This window comes from Mastigoproctus giganteus, chromosome 10 (assembly GCF_048544385.1).
Source record: "Mastigoproctus giganteus isolate SK-2022 chromosome 10, ASM4854438v1, whole genome shotgun sequence".
NCBI classification, from domain to species: domain Eukaryota; kingdom Metazoa; phylum Arthropoda; class Arachnida; order Uropygi; family Thelyphonidae; genus Mastigoproctus; species Mastigoproctus giganteus.
This window is the reverse complement of record NC_143584.1, coordinates 210,960,533-210,975,676: the sequence shown is the minus strand read 5'-3', so window position 1 is coordinate 210,975,676 and position 15,144 is coordinate 210,960,533. Positions and strand designations below refer to the sequence as shown.

The window sequence follows — 15,144 nt, the reverse complement described above, 5'->3', positions numbered from 1 at the left end:
ACTTCCACAACAGATGAAACTATGTTCCAGCAATCAATGCCCACTGGCTGAAGGCAAACTTCTGCAGATCTATTCTGCAACCATCCTTCCTAAATTTGAATTTATGTCCACTCATGTGAGTAGTCCCAGCAAGGTAAAGAATGCCATCAACATTGAGCTTACTCAACCCATTCAAGACTTTAAACACTTCACGAACAATTTTTTGTTTGTATCTATATTAAAATTTATTGTTAAAAAAAATTCAATACATTGTTAATATCTATATTTCTGCATTATGAAAATTGCATAAGAAGCTAAATCATGTAAAAGGGAAAGCTTGCTATTGATTTTACAGCACTTCAGCATCTTAGATCAAATTTAACCCCGGGGGCTCACATCCTGTGAGTATGGGCTTGGCACACCCAGGGTCCTGAGCTGGATATCATCATTCTTCTCTTTTTCTTGGTGATTCCTTTCTACTTCTGACTCTTTCTCAGGGTAATTCACAAATTGTTTTTTTTTTTTGCTGGTGCAGCATAAGCCTCAGGCTTCCTTGCACCATATGGCTAATAATAATAATATTATGCTAGTGCACATCTGTTAAGATGCATGTTCATCGCTGATCTGCACATGGCACAGACTGAAAAACCTTAATAACTCAGTGGAAGCGAGAGCTTTTGCCCTACATCTGAGATCAGCCAATCACAATCCCAACTGATGAGGCCTTTAAGAATTCCTCCAGTCTCAGACAAGATTCAAACCCATACCTTTCCAAATGAGTGACAAGTGGCAAAACAGTATACTGTCATGAAAAATAAGTTATTCACAATCACCCTTTATTATCAAAAGGTTACCTGCATAGGGTAGCATTCAAAATTATCCTGACATCACAACTTAAAGTAGCAGATATGTACATTTTGATTTTCCCTCACCTCTCCTCAATTTCTGTAATACAGTAAGCATATGCAGATTACTATAGCTGCTGTCATCAATACTATGCTGCATATGCTACAATATACATAATGTCTTCTACATCGTTGTGTCCAGTTGGAGGGTTGGGAGAAATATTAGCATGTATTAATAAAAGCAAATCCATGCTAGGCTGCCAGAATTATTCATCAGTTTCAGCTTTCATCTGAAGATCTCTCTAGTGGTTTCTTAAATTTATGTAGTTGACTTTTTTGGGTATTCTATGGTGCAACAATATCTTAGGTGATACTGTGCCAGATCCAATGGTCAAATTTATGTAGGCTCTAATTCTACAAGGTTAGGTGGCAATTATTCAACCGTTTAATAACCCCTCAGCTAAAAGAGAATTTTCTTATATCCAATCTAAGACTATCCTTTCTTAATTTAATTACAATTTTTAATTTACTTAAGCCTCTCCAAAACTTAAATACTTCAATGAAGTCTTTGTACAGATGTCTGGTATCAAGATTATACCACCCACAATACTGAAGTCTCTCTCTATAGGAATAATCTTTATATTAATAACTAACCTTGTTGCATTCACCAATTCCTATTTAGGAAAGCCCATATACTTCTGGAAATGGGAGTTCCAGTAGAATACGGCCTATCTAACCAAAGTTCTATATCATGGAACAGTTACCTCTTTGTTCCTAATAGAAAAATTCCCATACATTAGTCAAAGTATTCTAAAATTTTCCAATAATATTTTTATTATATTTTCTAATACACAATGGAATGGGGGGGGGGCTTTGTTTTAGACCAGGGTTTCCAAAAGTGTGGTCCGTGAAAAGAAAATACCAGTCCATGAACAACTTATTTGAAATATACCTACATAAAACTATAAGAAAATTTCCTTATTTCTTTTCGTAAAATATGTCGATTTTATGTAAACTTTTGATAATAAACAAAGAAATGAATTACCTATCTTTTATTTATATTTACTGATGTTAATGAATACCTAATTGCATTATTACTGGTATGTTAAATGTCCTAATGGTAGTGTCATTATTTCCTGAACCTACAATTATAATTATTGAAAATACATTAATTTATAGCTATAGGTGGGATGCGAAAAAAAAAAAAAAAAAATTTGCAAACACCAGTCCACACTTGAAAGTGTTTGGGAAACCCTGTTTTAGACAAATACAAAGGAAAACTTAAGCCAGGCAGCATTTTGTAGACCCTGTCTGTTGTAGGCAGGCACTTGTAAAAGGTAGGCAAGATGAAATCCTACTATTTTGTCAAACAAACTATCTTTGTGTGCAAGAAATCTTGAAAAAGTTCATTCAATCACTGATGAGATTCAAACCACCACCACCCATCAGCTAAGTTTTAGTTGTTATCAATTAAAATTAAAGCTTATTCCAATTACTAGAGCGAACACCTCACTGCATTCTTGACTAAATGCTACACTTAATTTAGAATTTGCATTAATTAATATGATTTAAAATTCCACATATTTCAGGCTCTACTCAAGACCTTTTGCCTTGGAAAAATATTGATTAAACTTTATTAAAATCACTGGTCTTTTCATGCCATCTCCAACAGGCTGTTAGTAACACCCAAGAGCAGATAACAATTAGAGAGTACTGGAGTTGTTAAATTCAAGACAAAAACAGCCAGCCAATTATTGAAATATGTTGAACTGACTTCAGTTTTTCATTTTATTGGCCTTAGGAGTCTGTTGAATATCTCTGTGCTATGTAAGTTTGAAATAAAGCCAGAAAAATGTAGTTCTTAAATCCCATTAATAAATATAAATTCTAAATTAAATCTTTCATTTAGCAAAGAATGTACTAGGTGTCCTCCTTTCAAGTAATTTTCCACATCTACCTATACTAAAAATATGCTCTTTAATGATCATTTCAGCTGCATTACAAATATGCTCTTTAATGATCATTCCACCTGCATTAAAAATATGCTCTTTAATGATCATTCCACCTGCATTAAAAATATGCTCTTTAATGATTACAGAGTTTTCCAACTATCCGAATATATCCATTTTTTGTCATGCATTTCTATTTACTCTTATTTAACAACAGTTTATTAAATTAAATATAACAGTACATAATAAGTACTGTTTTATGTTCCTCACCTAAAACATTTTTTGAACACAAAACAGTAATTTTTATCACATATTTCAGAATATTTAACTCCAGCGGCTCACATCTGGTATGGGCTTGGCACACCCAGGGTCCTGAGCTGAATATCATCATTCTGTTCTCTTGGCAATTCCCTTCTACTTCCAACTCTTGTTTTCTCAGTAATTCAGAATTTTTTTTTTTTTTTTTTTTTTTTTTTTTTTGCTGGTGCAGCATAAGCCTCAGGCTTCCTTCTCTTGAAAAGTTAAAACATTTAACTTTTCAAGAGATCCTGGAATTGCTTCATCATTCATTTTAGTCTACAGGATAACATGTAAAACAGGACTAACTGGAGATATAATTTAAAATTCTCAGGGTCCTACACTAAAATTCTGATGAGTCTCCTTTCCTATAATAATTTAGACTATTGTCACTGGAATTTTCAGCATGTTGGCTACATAGTAGTAGTAGAGGCATGTGATGCAAGAAAGCAAGCTTATGTAGCATCAGCCAAAAAGAACCATTTCATATATCCATTCCCTCTAAAAGTTTATCCAGTTCCTCCTTGAATTTATTTAAGCTATCAACTTCCACAACTACAAATAGAAGTTTCTTCCAGCAATCAACTACCCGCTGGCTAAACGCAAATTTCTGCACAGCTGTTCTACAACTGTCTTTCCTCAGTTTGAATTTATGCCCCCTCATGTTTGTAATCTGAGCAGGAGGAAGAATCCCATCAGAATTGAGCCTGCTCAATCCATTCAAGGTCTTATACACTTCAATCAGATTACCTCACAGGTGCCTAGTCTCCAGACACTGCTATTTGCAGAACTTAAGCCTTTCTTGGTAAGAGGATCCCTTCGTTCCCCTCGCCAATCTTGTTGCCCTTCTCTGTACTCGCTCAAGAAACTCTACATCCTTCCTAAAATGAGGCCTCCAGACCTGTACGCAGTACTCAAGGCATGGCCTGACCATTGCCTTATACAAAGGGATAATCACCTCCTTTTCCCTACTATCAAAATTCCTGTATATCATTGACAACACCCCATGACCTGCTCTGGCAGCCTGTCTGCACTGCTCAGAAAACTTCATATCTGACTGAAAAATTACTCCCAGGTCTTTTTCATTTTTTGTCACTCTAAGTGTAGTACCACATAGCTGGTATGTTTCTCTGGGGTTACTTCTACCCATATGCAGTACTTTGCATTTGTCAATAACTTATTACTTTGTATGATAGTAAAGAGATGAGATGGATTAGTCCCTCTACCTCTGATGAGTGACAAATGGTGAAAACCCCTATACTGCCACAGAGGACACAAACTAGGTTCATGGATGCAGACCACACAGATCATTTCAAAGGGCAACCATATGATTTTGTGTCTCAGATATGTTCCATCAAAAGTGAATCTTCTTAGATGAACAATGCATGCAGCTATATAGATATTCAAAGAAGCCAATGATCAGAGGAGTTCACAAGATGGAGAATACAAGAAACAGCACTGTATTAACAGTCATGGTCACTCAAAGCATGTATATTTATGCATCCTCATACCTGACCACTTGGCTATGGCAGCCTCTTAAATTTTCTGCTTATACTTTGGGACACATAATTTAAATGCAAAGATATAAACCAAAATGGAATGACACAAATCAGCTTTGTTAAAAAGGAGTGAGCAAGAAATTTGACAAATTGTGAAAAAGTCTGGATTCTGATATTACCTTCAATACTTTTTATCTCATCATTTAAATATTAGTCCACTGGCAATCAGGTGAAATCATGTATGTATGCCAATACCTTTGATTGTCATTTGATTCTGTTCAATAGAGATTAATCAAATTTTTAATAGCAAAACTATGGGAAAAAAAAAGTTTACTTTCAAAGTACTACAAGTTACTCTAGTATGAACTGAATAGTTTTTATAGCACAAAAAAGTGTAAAATAAATATGAAGGCCAAAATTATCTCTACGCAATTAACAGTGGCTATGACACATGGTGAGAGGATATCATTAGACAGCAAATACAAGAAACAGCACTATATTAGTAGTCACAGTCAATCAAAGCCAGTGCCACAAGCATGTTCAACTGGTTCTGTCAAACAGGGTCCTGTGCTCAAATGGTCTAAATAATAATATTATCCACATCTTTTCCTCATTTCTATCAACGAGCCTACCGTTGTCTTAATGTTTAGTTATCCACATTATCGTCACTCCAAGAGCTGTAAAATTTGAAAAAATAAAAAAATCACTATTACAAAAATACATCGCATTTATTTTTGCACAGGACCCCATGGCCATGCAAGTAATTCTTGAACAGGTCCCCACAAATTTTGGGCCCACCCTACTCAAAGCATGCGTATTTATGCACCCTTGTGCCTGACTACTTGGCTATGGTGGAAAGATAGAAAGAACACCGCACCATATTTAGTCATCGTGTGGGCTTCATAGCAGCAACTCAAAAGCACATGTCCTAATCATTCAGCTAAGGTGGCAGCATATTTAAATTAGTTTTACTGGCTCAGCCACAATACCACCACTTTTATTACTGGTGGCTTGAAATGGTAAAACCCATGTTTAGTCCCCAGAACAAAGTTTCCAGCATCCTCTCCTTCCCTATCTCCTTTAACCCATGCATGGTAATAAGTGCTACAGGTTTTGATACCTTTCGTGTTTGGGGTTAAAAAAAAAAAAAAAAAACCTGTTTTACCAACTGACACATTAGAAAAAACGGCAACCTTGAAGCATGCACATATTATAGCTAATTTAGTAAGGATTACAGTTAATTAATTTTTAAAATTCCAGTTAACTATTTTAATTACAGAAACAAATAATATATGTAATATAACAGATAGAAATAGACCTATATTGGAAGACATTTAAATAAAGCTCTATTAAAAGAAACTACAGTAAAACCTCTTTGGAAATAAGATATGCTGTATGCTACTCCAAAAGAGGTCCATTAAATCAAGGTTTACTAATGAAATTTTAGGGCAGAAAAACTTCCAACTACGTAAAACACAAACTATTACATTGTTTAATACAAATGATCATTATTACATGGCTGAATTTTAAGCAAACCAAAGTTACATTACTTCTTAAGACAAGCAAACAAATTTATTGCCATTAGATTTTCTTCATGATGAATGGCCATAATCAAAACCAACAAAGTTAACAAAAAGAGTAATTTCATGCAGAAAATAATGAAAAATGTTTGGTGCCTTCCTTCTTGTCTAGAGTAGTTTCCTTTTTTCATAGGATAGGGTTCAAAGGCTTGTGAGTACTTCCTTTGAGTTTACCAATGATTGTACATAATCTGAATGACTCTAATTCTCAGACAGCTGTCGAACAAATGAGCATTTTACATCTACATTCACACATGAGGAGTTATTCAAGGAAGAGAGGGCCACATGTTTATCAAACTCTAACAGGAAGTTAAATGATTTTGTAATAACTGAGAGCAAAGTGGAGGAGAAATTGTTGAAGTTAAACATAAGAAAAGCACCTGGGGTAGATGGGATCTATCCAGTTATATTAAAGGAGTTGCAAAGGAAGTAAGCAAACCCTAAGCCATAATTATGAGACCATCCTTGGATTCTGGGGAAGTCCCCATGGACTGCAGATGTGCAAATGTATCTCCGATTCACAAAGGAGGATCAAAGGGTGACACAAATAATTACAGACCTGTTAGTTTAACTTCTGTTCCAGGGAAAATAATGGAGCCACTGGTTAAAGCAGCACTGCAGGATCATCTAGACAAGACAGCAGTAATAATTCAGACACAGCATGGGTTTGTCAAGGGGAAGTCTTGTCTGACCAATTTTATTGGATACTATGATGTGGTCCCAAAGGAAATGGAGGCAAAAAATAATTTTGATATTATATACAGTACTTGGATTTCAGGAAAGCTTTTGGAACTGTTGCACATGGAAGACTACTGTATAAATTGGAGCAGTATGGCACTAAGGGCAAGTTGCTACAATGAGTAAAAGGATGGTTGAGTGGAAGAAGACAGAGTGTTAATCAACGGGTCCTGCTCTACGTGGACTAATGTTATTAGTGGTATCCCTCAGAGTTCGGTGTTAGGCCCATTGTTGTTTTGTATATTTATCAATGATATTGATGAAGGTATATCAAGCTTAATGTCAAAGTTTGTAGGCGATACAAAGGTTAGCAGGGTTGTTAATAACAGCAATAACAGTATGCTGCTGCAACAGGATGTGGAAAAGTTGGGTAGATGGGCTGAGAAGTGACAACTGAAGTTTAACATTGACAAATGCAAAGCACTGCATATGGGTAGCAGTAATCCCATAGAAATGTACCAACTATGTGATGTTACACTCAGGGTAGTGGAGAATGAAAGAGACCCGGGGGTAATTGTGCAGTCAGATATGAAGTTTTCTGAGTAGTGCAGATAGGCTGACACAGTAGGTCATGGGTCTTGTCAATGATATACAGGAATTTTGCAAGCAGGGATAAGGAGGTGATTATTCCCTTGTATAAGGCAATGGTCAGGCCACACCTTGAGCACTGCGTACAGGTCTGAAAGCCTCATTTTAAGAAGGATGTAGAGTTGCTAGAACAAGTACAGAGAAGCAACAAGACTGGTAAAGGGAACAACGGGGTGCTGTTATGAAGAAAGGCTTAAGTTCTGCAAATTGCAACTTATGTAGACTAGGCACCTGCAAGGTGATCTGATTGAGGTGTATAATGCTTTGAATGGATTTAGCAGGTTCAATGCTGATGGGATTCTTCCTCTTGCTCAGATTACAAACCTGAGGGAGGAATAGATTCAAACTGAGGAAAGACAGTTGTAGAATAGATGTGTGGAAGTTTGGCATTAGCCAGCAGGTAATTGATTGCTGGAACAAACTTCCATCTGTTGTGGAAGTTGATAGCTTAAATAAATTCAAGGCACAACTAGACAAACATTTGGAATGAATGGATCAGTGAAATGGGAAGGGTTTTTTTTTTTTTTTTTGGCTGATGCCGTAAAGCTTGCTTTCTTGCATCATGTGCCTCTACTAATGCAAATTATTCTCTTGTTACCTATAGAACTGATATTATTAGCCATATGGTGCAAGAAAGCCTGAGGCTTATGCTGCACCAGCTAAAACAAAAAAAATTCCCCAAGTTACCCTGAGAGAGAGAGAGAGAGAGAGAGAGAGAGAGAGGTAGAAAGGAATCACCAAGAAAGAAAAGAATGATGATATCCAACTCAGGACCCTGGGTCTGCCAAGCCCATACTCACCAGATGTGAGCCCCTGGGGTTTGAAACAAACATACATACTCAAAACAAGTTCTGGGGGGAAATGAGTTTCTGGTATTACCATCAAAATTAAATAATATTACTTGATTGCTTATTAAAAACATTATTGCATATCATACTGGTATGTTAAATGGCATTCTATTTTTGTGCTTCTGGACCATAATGACTACACGTCCTCTTAACTTGAGCAGCTACTTTTTTATTAAAAAAATATATATAATATAAACTTTGGATGATACATTAAATCAGATTATTTTGACGCCATTTAAAAATGAATTTTAATAAAATATCATGCTTTATCAGATTAAAAATGTTTAACTTCTGTACATAAAGTAAAAAAAAAAAAAGTAAAGTGCAGCCATTACAACCCACTGCAGGATGGAAGCCTCCTCAACTTTTTATGCTGAGGGAAATGGACCATAATCTGCCACGCTGGTCCAGTGCGGGTTGGCAGATCGACCGTATTCAGCAGTCAGGGGCTTGAACCTCGGTTTACTCAAAGAGCGTGTGCTACTGCACTCCCGCTCCTGCCCACTCGGCTACAGAGGCCGCATCTGTACATAACAGAGTATTAATCCTTGCTACCCATCAATCACATAATACAAATTAGAAATACTCCTTGAGTTAATCCAAAACATTTCCTTAAAATGTACATTTGAATGTCTTTGTATAGACATTCAAAATGTAGAACGAGTACAGAGAAGAAATAACAAGGCTGGTGAAGGAAACAAAGGGATGCTGTTATGAAGAAAGGCTTAAGTTTTGCAAATTGCAGCTGCTGGAGACTAGGCACCTGCGAGGTGATCTGATTGAGGTGTATAACACTTTGAATGGATTGAGCAGGGTCAGTGTGATTATCCCAAACTAAGGATCAGATACAGTCACACATCACAGCTTTATTCTACCTTCCTTGGTATCTCTTCTTTGACTGTATGTGCTGGTGGAATATCTACCCATACTTGATCTGAAAAAAATCCAGGTGAAAATGCAAGTAATGGAGATTGGTTGTTGTTCTGCATCCCATTTTTCCATAATTTTCAATCAACTTGTTAATTAGTTCTTCATAATTTTCGCTCTTTTAATTTTGTCCAGTATCAGTCATTTTTCCTTCCAGTTCTTTTGAAGCCAACATGCTTAACTCATGGATCAATAAATATGCCACCTTTCACTTTTTGCATCATACAATTTTGAAAACAGATTGTATATGCTTGAAGGTGCTTTAGCCAATTTTTTTGACCAGTCGTACTGGCTTGATATGAAGTGGTGGAGACAACACAGCAAAAAATCACTTGGAACTACTGGACTGTTTACTACAGTGTGTACGTGTGTCTTTGACTAAATTCTGGCAGACCATTCTTTTTTCCTGTAGTGCTCATTTACTACTATACTGTCCCAGTACCAGAGAAAGCAAGGGAACTCAGTGAAATCCAGAAGGAATCTCAGCATCTTGAAGTTTCCACACATATCCCACTTATGCTGGACATATTATATCTTCTCTAACACATTCTTCACATTTCCACAGTCTTGTTTAATATGAACAGGATTCACAACAGGAATTGTATGAGTGTATATTACCACTGAGAAGGTACATTCTCTACTCAATGAGTGCATATTCTAATTGAGAAGCAACATAGTTTTAATTTTTAGTTGAGTTTTCTATGAAAATATGCTGATCTGGATTGTGACCAACAGCAATTTCTTCATAAAGACTGGTAAAATCAAAGCAATAGCATGGACAGGGTTTTCTACGAGTGCACAAACATGCATACATGACAAAGCTTTTTCTGTATGTGGAAGTCTTACAGCTGAGCAGCAGATTCTGCTCTTTCAAATGAGATGTCAGGAGATGTCTCTGCATTGGATTTGATTAAAACCAAGTTCCTCACTAAGTCTATTTCTTGCTGATTAGAGAAATGTGTCACTTTACTTTGACAGGTTTCTAGGGTGTAATCCCAACTACCATGTTGTTGTTTGTTATTTTGGTTTTTAGGAGCATTAGCAACTAAGGCCATATTGCTCCAGGATATGCTCATGGAATGACCTTTCCGCATCCTCCGTATTTGGTGGTGACGGGCTCGAACCCCGGTCTAATCAAGAAGCTTGTGCTAAGCACTGCTGCTCCTTCCCACCTGGCTACTGAGGCGCCTCCCAACTACCATGTTCAACCAGATTCGTCATCCAATTCTGAAGACTTCTCTGGAAGATGGACTGGGAAGTCTTCATTGTGTAGTATCACAGCAATTGATAATGGTACTTTGGAAAACAGGCCTTGGGCTTCAGGTTGTATATCACAAAACTTTCTAGCAACAACCGACAAACTGACTTAAAATAAATAAATAATATCTACATAAAATACTAAAACAGAGATAAAATAAAAAAAATAAAATAAAAGTGTTAAAATACAATAAGATATGGATAAAACCAATAAAATATACAGTAGCTTTCGAGATGAAGTGCCTCTTCATCAGTTTAGTTGGTGAGTGGTGTATTGCAGTATATATATGTTGGTTACAACAGCAAAAGTCAGCTGAGCATGATCATGCATCACGAGTATGGCGTCGATAGAGCAGAATTATATATATATGTGATGATCGCCAGTGCTCATCGCACGGCAAAACAGTAGATTCCATAATGGGGGTGCAAATGCACTCCCCTAGTTTGATTCATGGTACTATTATTGCTAGCTATGTGCAGTGCCTCAAGCACTGGCAGTAATCACGTGAATAGTCGATGATTTCAATATCCCGTCAGGGATCAAGATTGTGCTGCTCAGCGCCATAGTGCTTGGCGACCACGGAGCATTCGAAATTAGTAGTTCGAAGAGTCGCTAAATTTATTTTGTTAGTCGTCACTAGAAAGTTTTGTGATAATGGCACATTGGTATACACTAGAGCTATCTGGTATCCAGACTTTTTATACTTTGATATATCCATCTTACAAAAGTAGCAGTCACCACAATAGTTATATAAGTCTAGCTTATTAATAGCAGACGTCACAATGGTTTGTGGGCTCCTGCATTGTATGCCATTACTACTAATACTCTCTCTGTATTTGAGGTGTATCAAAAGGCATACACTTACAACCCACAAAATCATGCCTCTAACAATGACCTGTGACTATCACAACAGAAATGAGGTGCCCACGTCTTAATCACGCATAGGCATTCCAAAAATAGGCTTCATATGCATTGCTTCAGACTTATATACTATTGATAAACAGCAGAATGAGTCAGGAGATAATGTAAGCCTTCATCTGGTAGCCATAGCAAACTGAAAAAACTTATTATTATTATACAAATACTATATGCTCTTGCATATTACAGTATGACAGCACAAATGTTGAAAAAACTATAACCCCTTCAAATGCTACCAAAATACTAACACTAGAGAAAAACTAAATGATGCCGTTGGAATCGGCACACAAAATACCTAGAAGGAACAGTCAAATATAAACAAACTTTTTTTTTTTTTTTTACACAGTGCAGTTAATAGTAAAAAATTATAATCAGATGATAATTAATAATTACCTTCAGATTAGAATTCTACTCTTTAAAAGGAATGCCAATAAACGTAAAATACCATTTAAAGTAATGTTTATTATGAATCACTATCAATAATTCCATTGTTGTCAAGAGTCAGAATAGTAAAGTCAAAGCAAGTACCATTTTATAAAGTATTCCAGAAATAAAAATTAAAAACAAAAAAAATCTCTATATACTGGCAAATATAAAATATTTAAAAAGACTCTCGGCACATTTCATGCAAATATGAAATATATATAAAATAATCTATTTGAGGCGAAGGCATGGATAGGATAGGAACAAGAAAAATTAATATACAGCTCTTACAATCCTCAGAAAGAAGGAATAACTTGAAAGAATAAATATGATTACATTTTTTTTCTCCCTCTCTTACTTCTTAAGCATTTTCCTAATAATACCCGAAAATTTAATTCATATTCTCAGGGGTGAACTTACGCACATACAAAATACTAATTTACAGGCTATGGGCCTGTAAATTAGTATTTAAAGGACCAATATTTAAAAAATTTCTTCCAGGAACTACCGTCTGCAGGGGGCCGTGTATGATAAGTTAAGAGTATTTTTAATCTTATATATATATATCTCATCGATAAAATAAGCAACACTAATAAGATATATATGATCTTCATTGTACACCGGTATGGTTACACATTTGCTGCTTATGGCCTACTGAACCAGGGGATTACACCGAAGGGCTATACTCATTTTGGTAGCCAATATTTATAGCCGCTGAATACTTTTATAAATACCTACCATCACAGTCTGTCAAAACATAGTCAAATGTATCTAAAAATCCATCATCAAGAACTGTTTTATCTATCCGTTCGCAACTCATCTTTTCGCTTCGCCGGGTGGCGTCTGTTTTTTTACTATGTACAGATGTTTGCTATCAGCTGGTTTATGTTTTGGCAGAAGGTATGCCCCTTCCTCTTTTTAAAAATCATACCGGAAGAGTATATTATTTTTAATTACTCTAAAAAACATAAAAATTAATCGAAAAAAAAAATTATACACTTTAATATATTATGGATTTATTTACTTGATAAGACAAATACACCAAATATAAGTAATCGCAAAATCATGCAAGAATATAACATTTACGCACAGCCTTTTATATCCATTAATAATCCAGGTATCCCTCACTTATCGGTTTTATCCAAATATATAAATTTTAACAATTTATTTGTCAAAATAAATGAAGCATAAAATTAAAAATGGTAACACCCCTTAAACCAATGTGATGCTCAAAATAAAATTAAATTAGGTCCATAAATATTACAGAATTCATGAACTTTACACAGTTTTACAAAATAAAACTTCGCAAAGGTTTTTATGAATTACAGTGTATATGGGCCAAACTTATAAGTAATTAGTGAACAATGACATTCTAAATATTTCTTAGTTGTGGTGACAAATTGTCATGGTTTCTTATACAAGTAAGGAACCCCTTTTTTAGCTACAAAAAGTAGACGTTCATACTCCATTTATGACAGTCTATATTCCCATTGCGGTAGCACAGTAGTTATGATCCCTATCTTTTCTTAGTGAGTGGAAAAGGCTTTTTTTCTCTTTTTTTATATGTAGTCGAATTAATGGGTCTCAGAAGAGGGTTGGACTGTTTCCCCCCTCCAAAATTTTGGAGTTTTCATCCAGCTAGCATTAAGACCGCCATGCAAACCGACCAAAGAAAATTCACACTTTGTAGAATAACTGACACCTCATAACTTCATTGCTTTGGCGGAAAAATGCTAATAAAGTAGAAGCCGAATTTCTTCAATCTTCTAGAACTGGCAGAAATTGTTGCTAACTTCGGATGGCGCTTTTATTGGTATTCCAAGATACAGAAGGTTAAACATATTGAGATAATTCCAAATATTTGCGATCTTGAAGCGCGTAGGAAAAGTGTGCTTTAGGCCTTTTCCGATTTTAGGATCCAACACTTAAAACCCAGGAAAAGTGTTCATAAAGTACAATGGACAGTGGTCCAAACTGATAAGAATTTGGTGAATAACTACATTATGGATATCGGCATTAGCACTAGTAGTGGAATATGATACAAGAGAGCAAGATTATACAGCCTCAGAGGGGGGTGGAGGACTTCCTATTTCAACCATTCATTCGCTTCAAAAGCTTGTCTGCTTCTTTCTAGAATTCATTTAAGATGCCAAATGACACAAAATTCAACTTTGCTACTCATCTGAACTACCTATCCAAAAAAACTCACAGGAGCCATTTGGCTGGAAAAACGAAACCTTCAACATATACACTCTGCCCACATTATACTGGTGTGCAAAACTTAAGGACCAACACTGTTTCTAAAGGTTACAACCACAAAATCGTTACTTAAAGTACGCTTTACTAATGATGGTAGATTCAGTCTCAGCAGCGATTATGGACGTCAGCTAACATGGCGAGAGGTTGGCACACGGTATAACCCCGAAAACATCACTGAAAGGGATCGATATGGCAGTCGAGGTGTTCTCGTCTGGGGAGGCGTTACCTTCGATGAACGTACACAACTCCAGATACTGGAAAGCGGTACTATAACCGGTGCACGTTACTCTACTGAGGTCATCGTTCCCCATGTGCGTCTGTTCCGAGGTGCCATTGGCTTCGAGTTCGTGTTTATGGATGATAACGCCACACCCCATTGCACTGCAGCTGTGATATGCTTTTGGAGAGTGGGGACATTGTTCGTATGGATTGGCCTGCCCGTTCTACAGATCTAAATCCCATCCAACACATATGGGGCGTCTCTGGGGAGACGCCTATCGGCATGTCCACACCCACCAGAAAATGTTCACCAGCTGAAGATGGCGCTGAGAGAGGAATGGACAATGTTACCTCAAGAACTTATCAACATCATTGTTGATAAGTTCTTGAGGTAACATTCATAGCAAAGCCTGAATCGACATTAGGGGTGGCCACGTCTCCTACTGAGGACCATCTCTTCCCTTTGTTCCATCTTTGGCAATGATGCATCTGTATCATGGCAGCCAGTGCTATGTTGCCATTTTTGAATAAAGTCCCTCTGTACCGTTTTGTTTCCGTTATTGTGTCGGTGCTGTTGCCTTCATCATTTCTGTACCTCAAAAGGTTCCTTTGGTATGCTTTTCCCATATCCAGGCCACTCCTATAAGAAGCTAAAGGTGAAATATTTTTCAGAAATCATCAATATTTTTCAGAAATCATCAAGCCAAAATTCTCTACCCTTCTCCTGTCTGGGCCGGCGTGGCCAATGCAAATTTCAAAAATATCTCTTCGATGAAATACTGGTTTCTTAAATGGACTTTTTTCATGTCCGACTTTG

The 15,144-nt window shown here is 36.4% G+C and overlaps 1 protein-coding gene across 1 annotated transcript in view; it reads right to left on the bottom strand.

Annotated features, from left to right (window-relative positions):
• Positions 1–12,695, bottom strand: part of LOC150079844 (phosphoglycolate phosphatase-like) — a 41,261-nt gene extending 28,566 nt beyond the window's left edge. The window contains exon 1 of the mRNA XM_090383249.1: positions 12,588–12,695. Within this exon, the coding sequence (XP_090239375.1) occupies positions 12,588–12,669 (82 nt within the window). The 5' untranslated portion in view covers positions 12,670–12,695. The remainder of the gene's footprint in view (positions 1–12,587) is intronic.
• Positions 12,696–15,144: the final 2,449 nt, after the last annotated feature.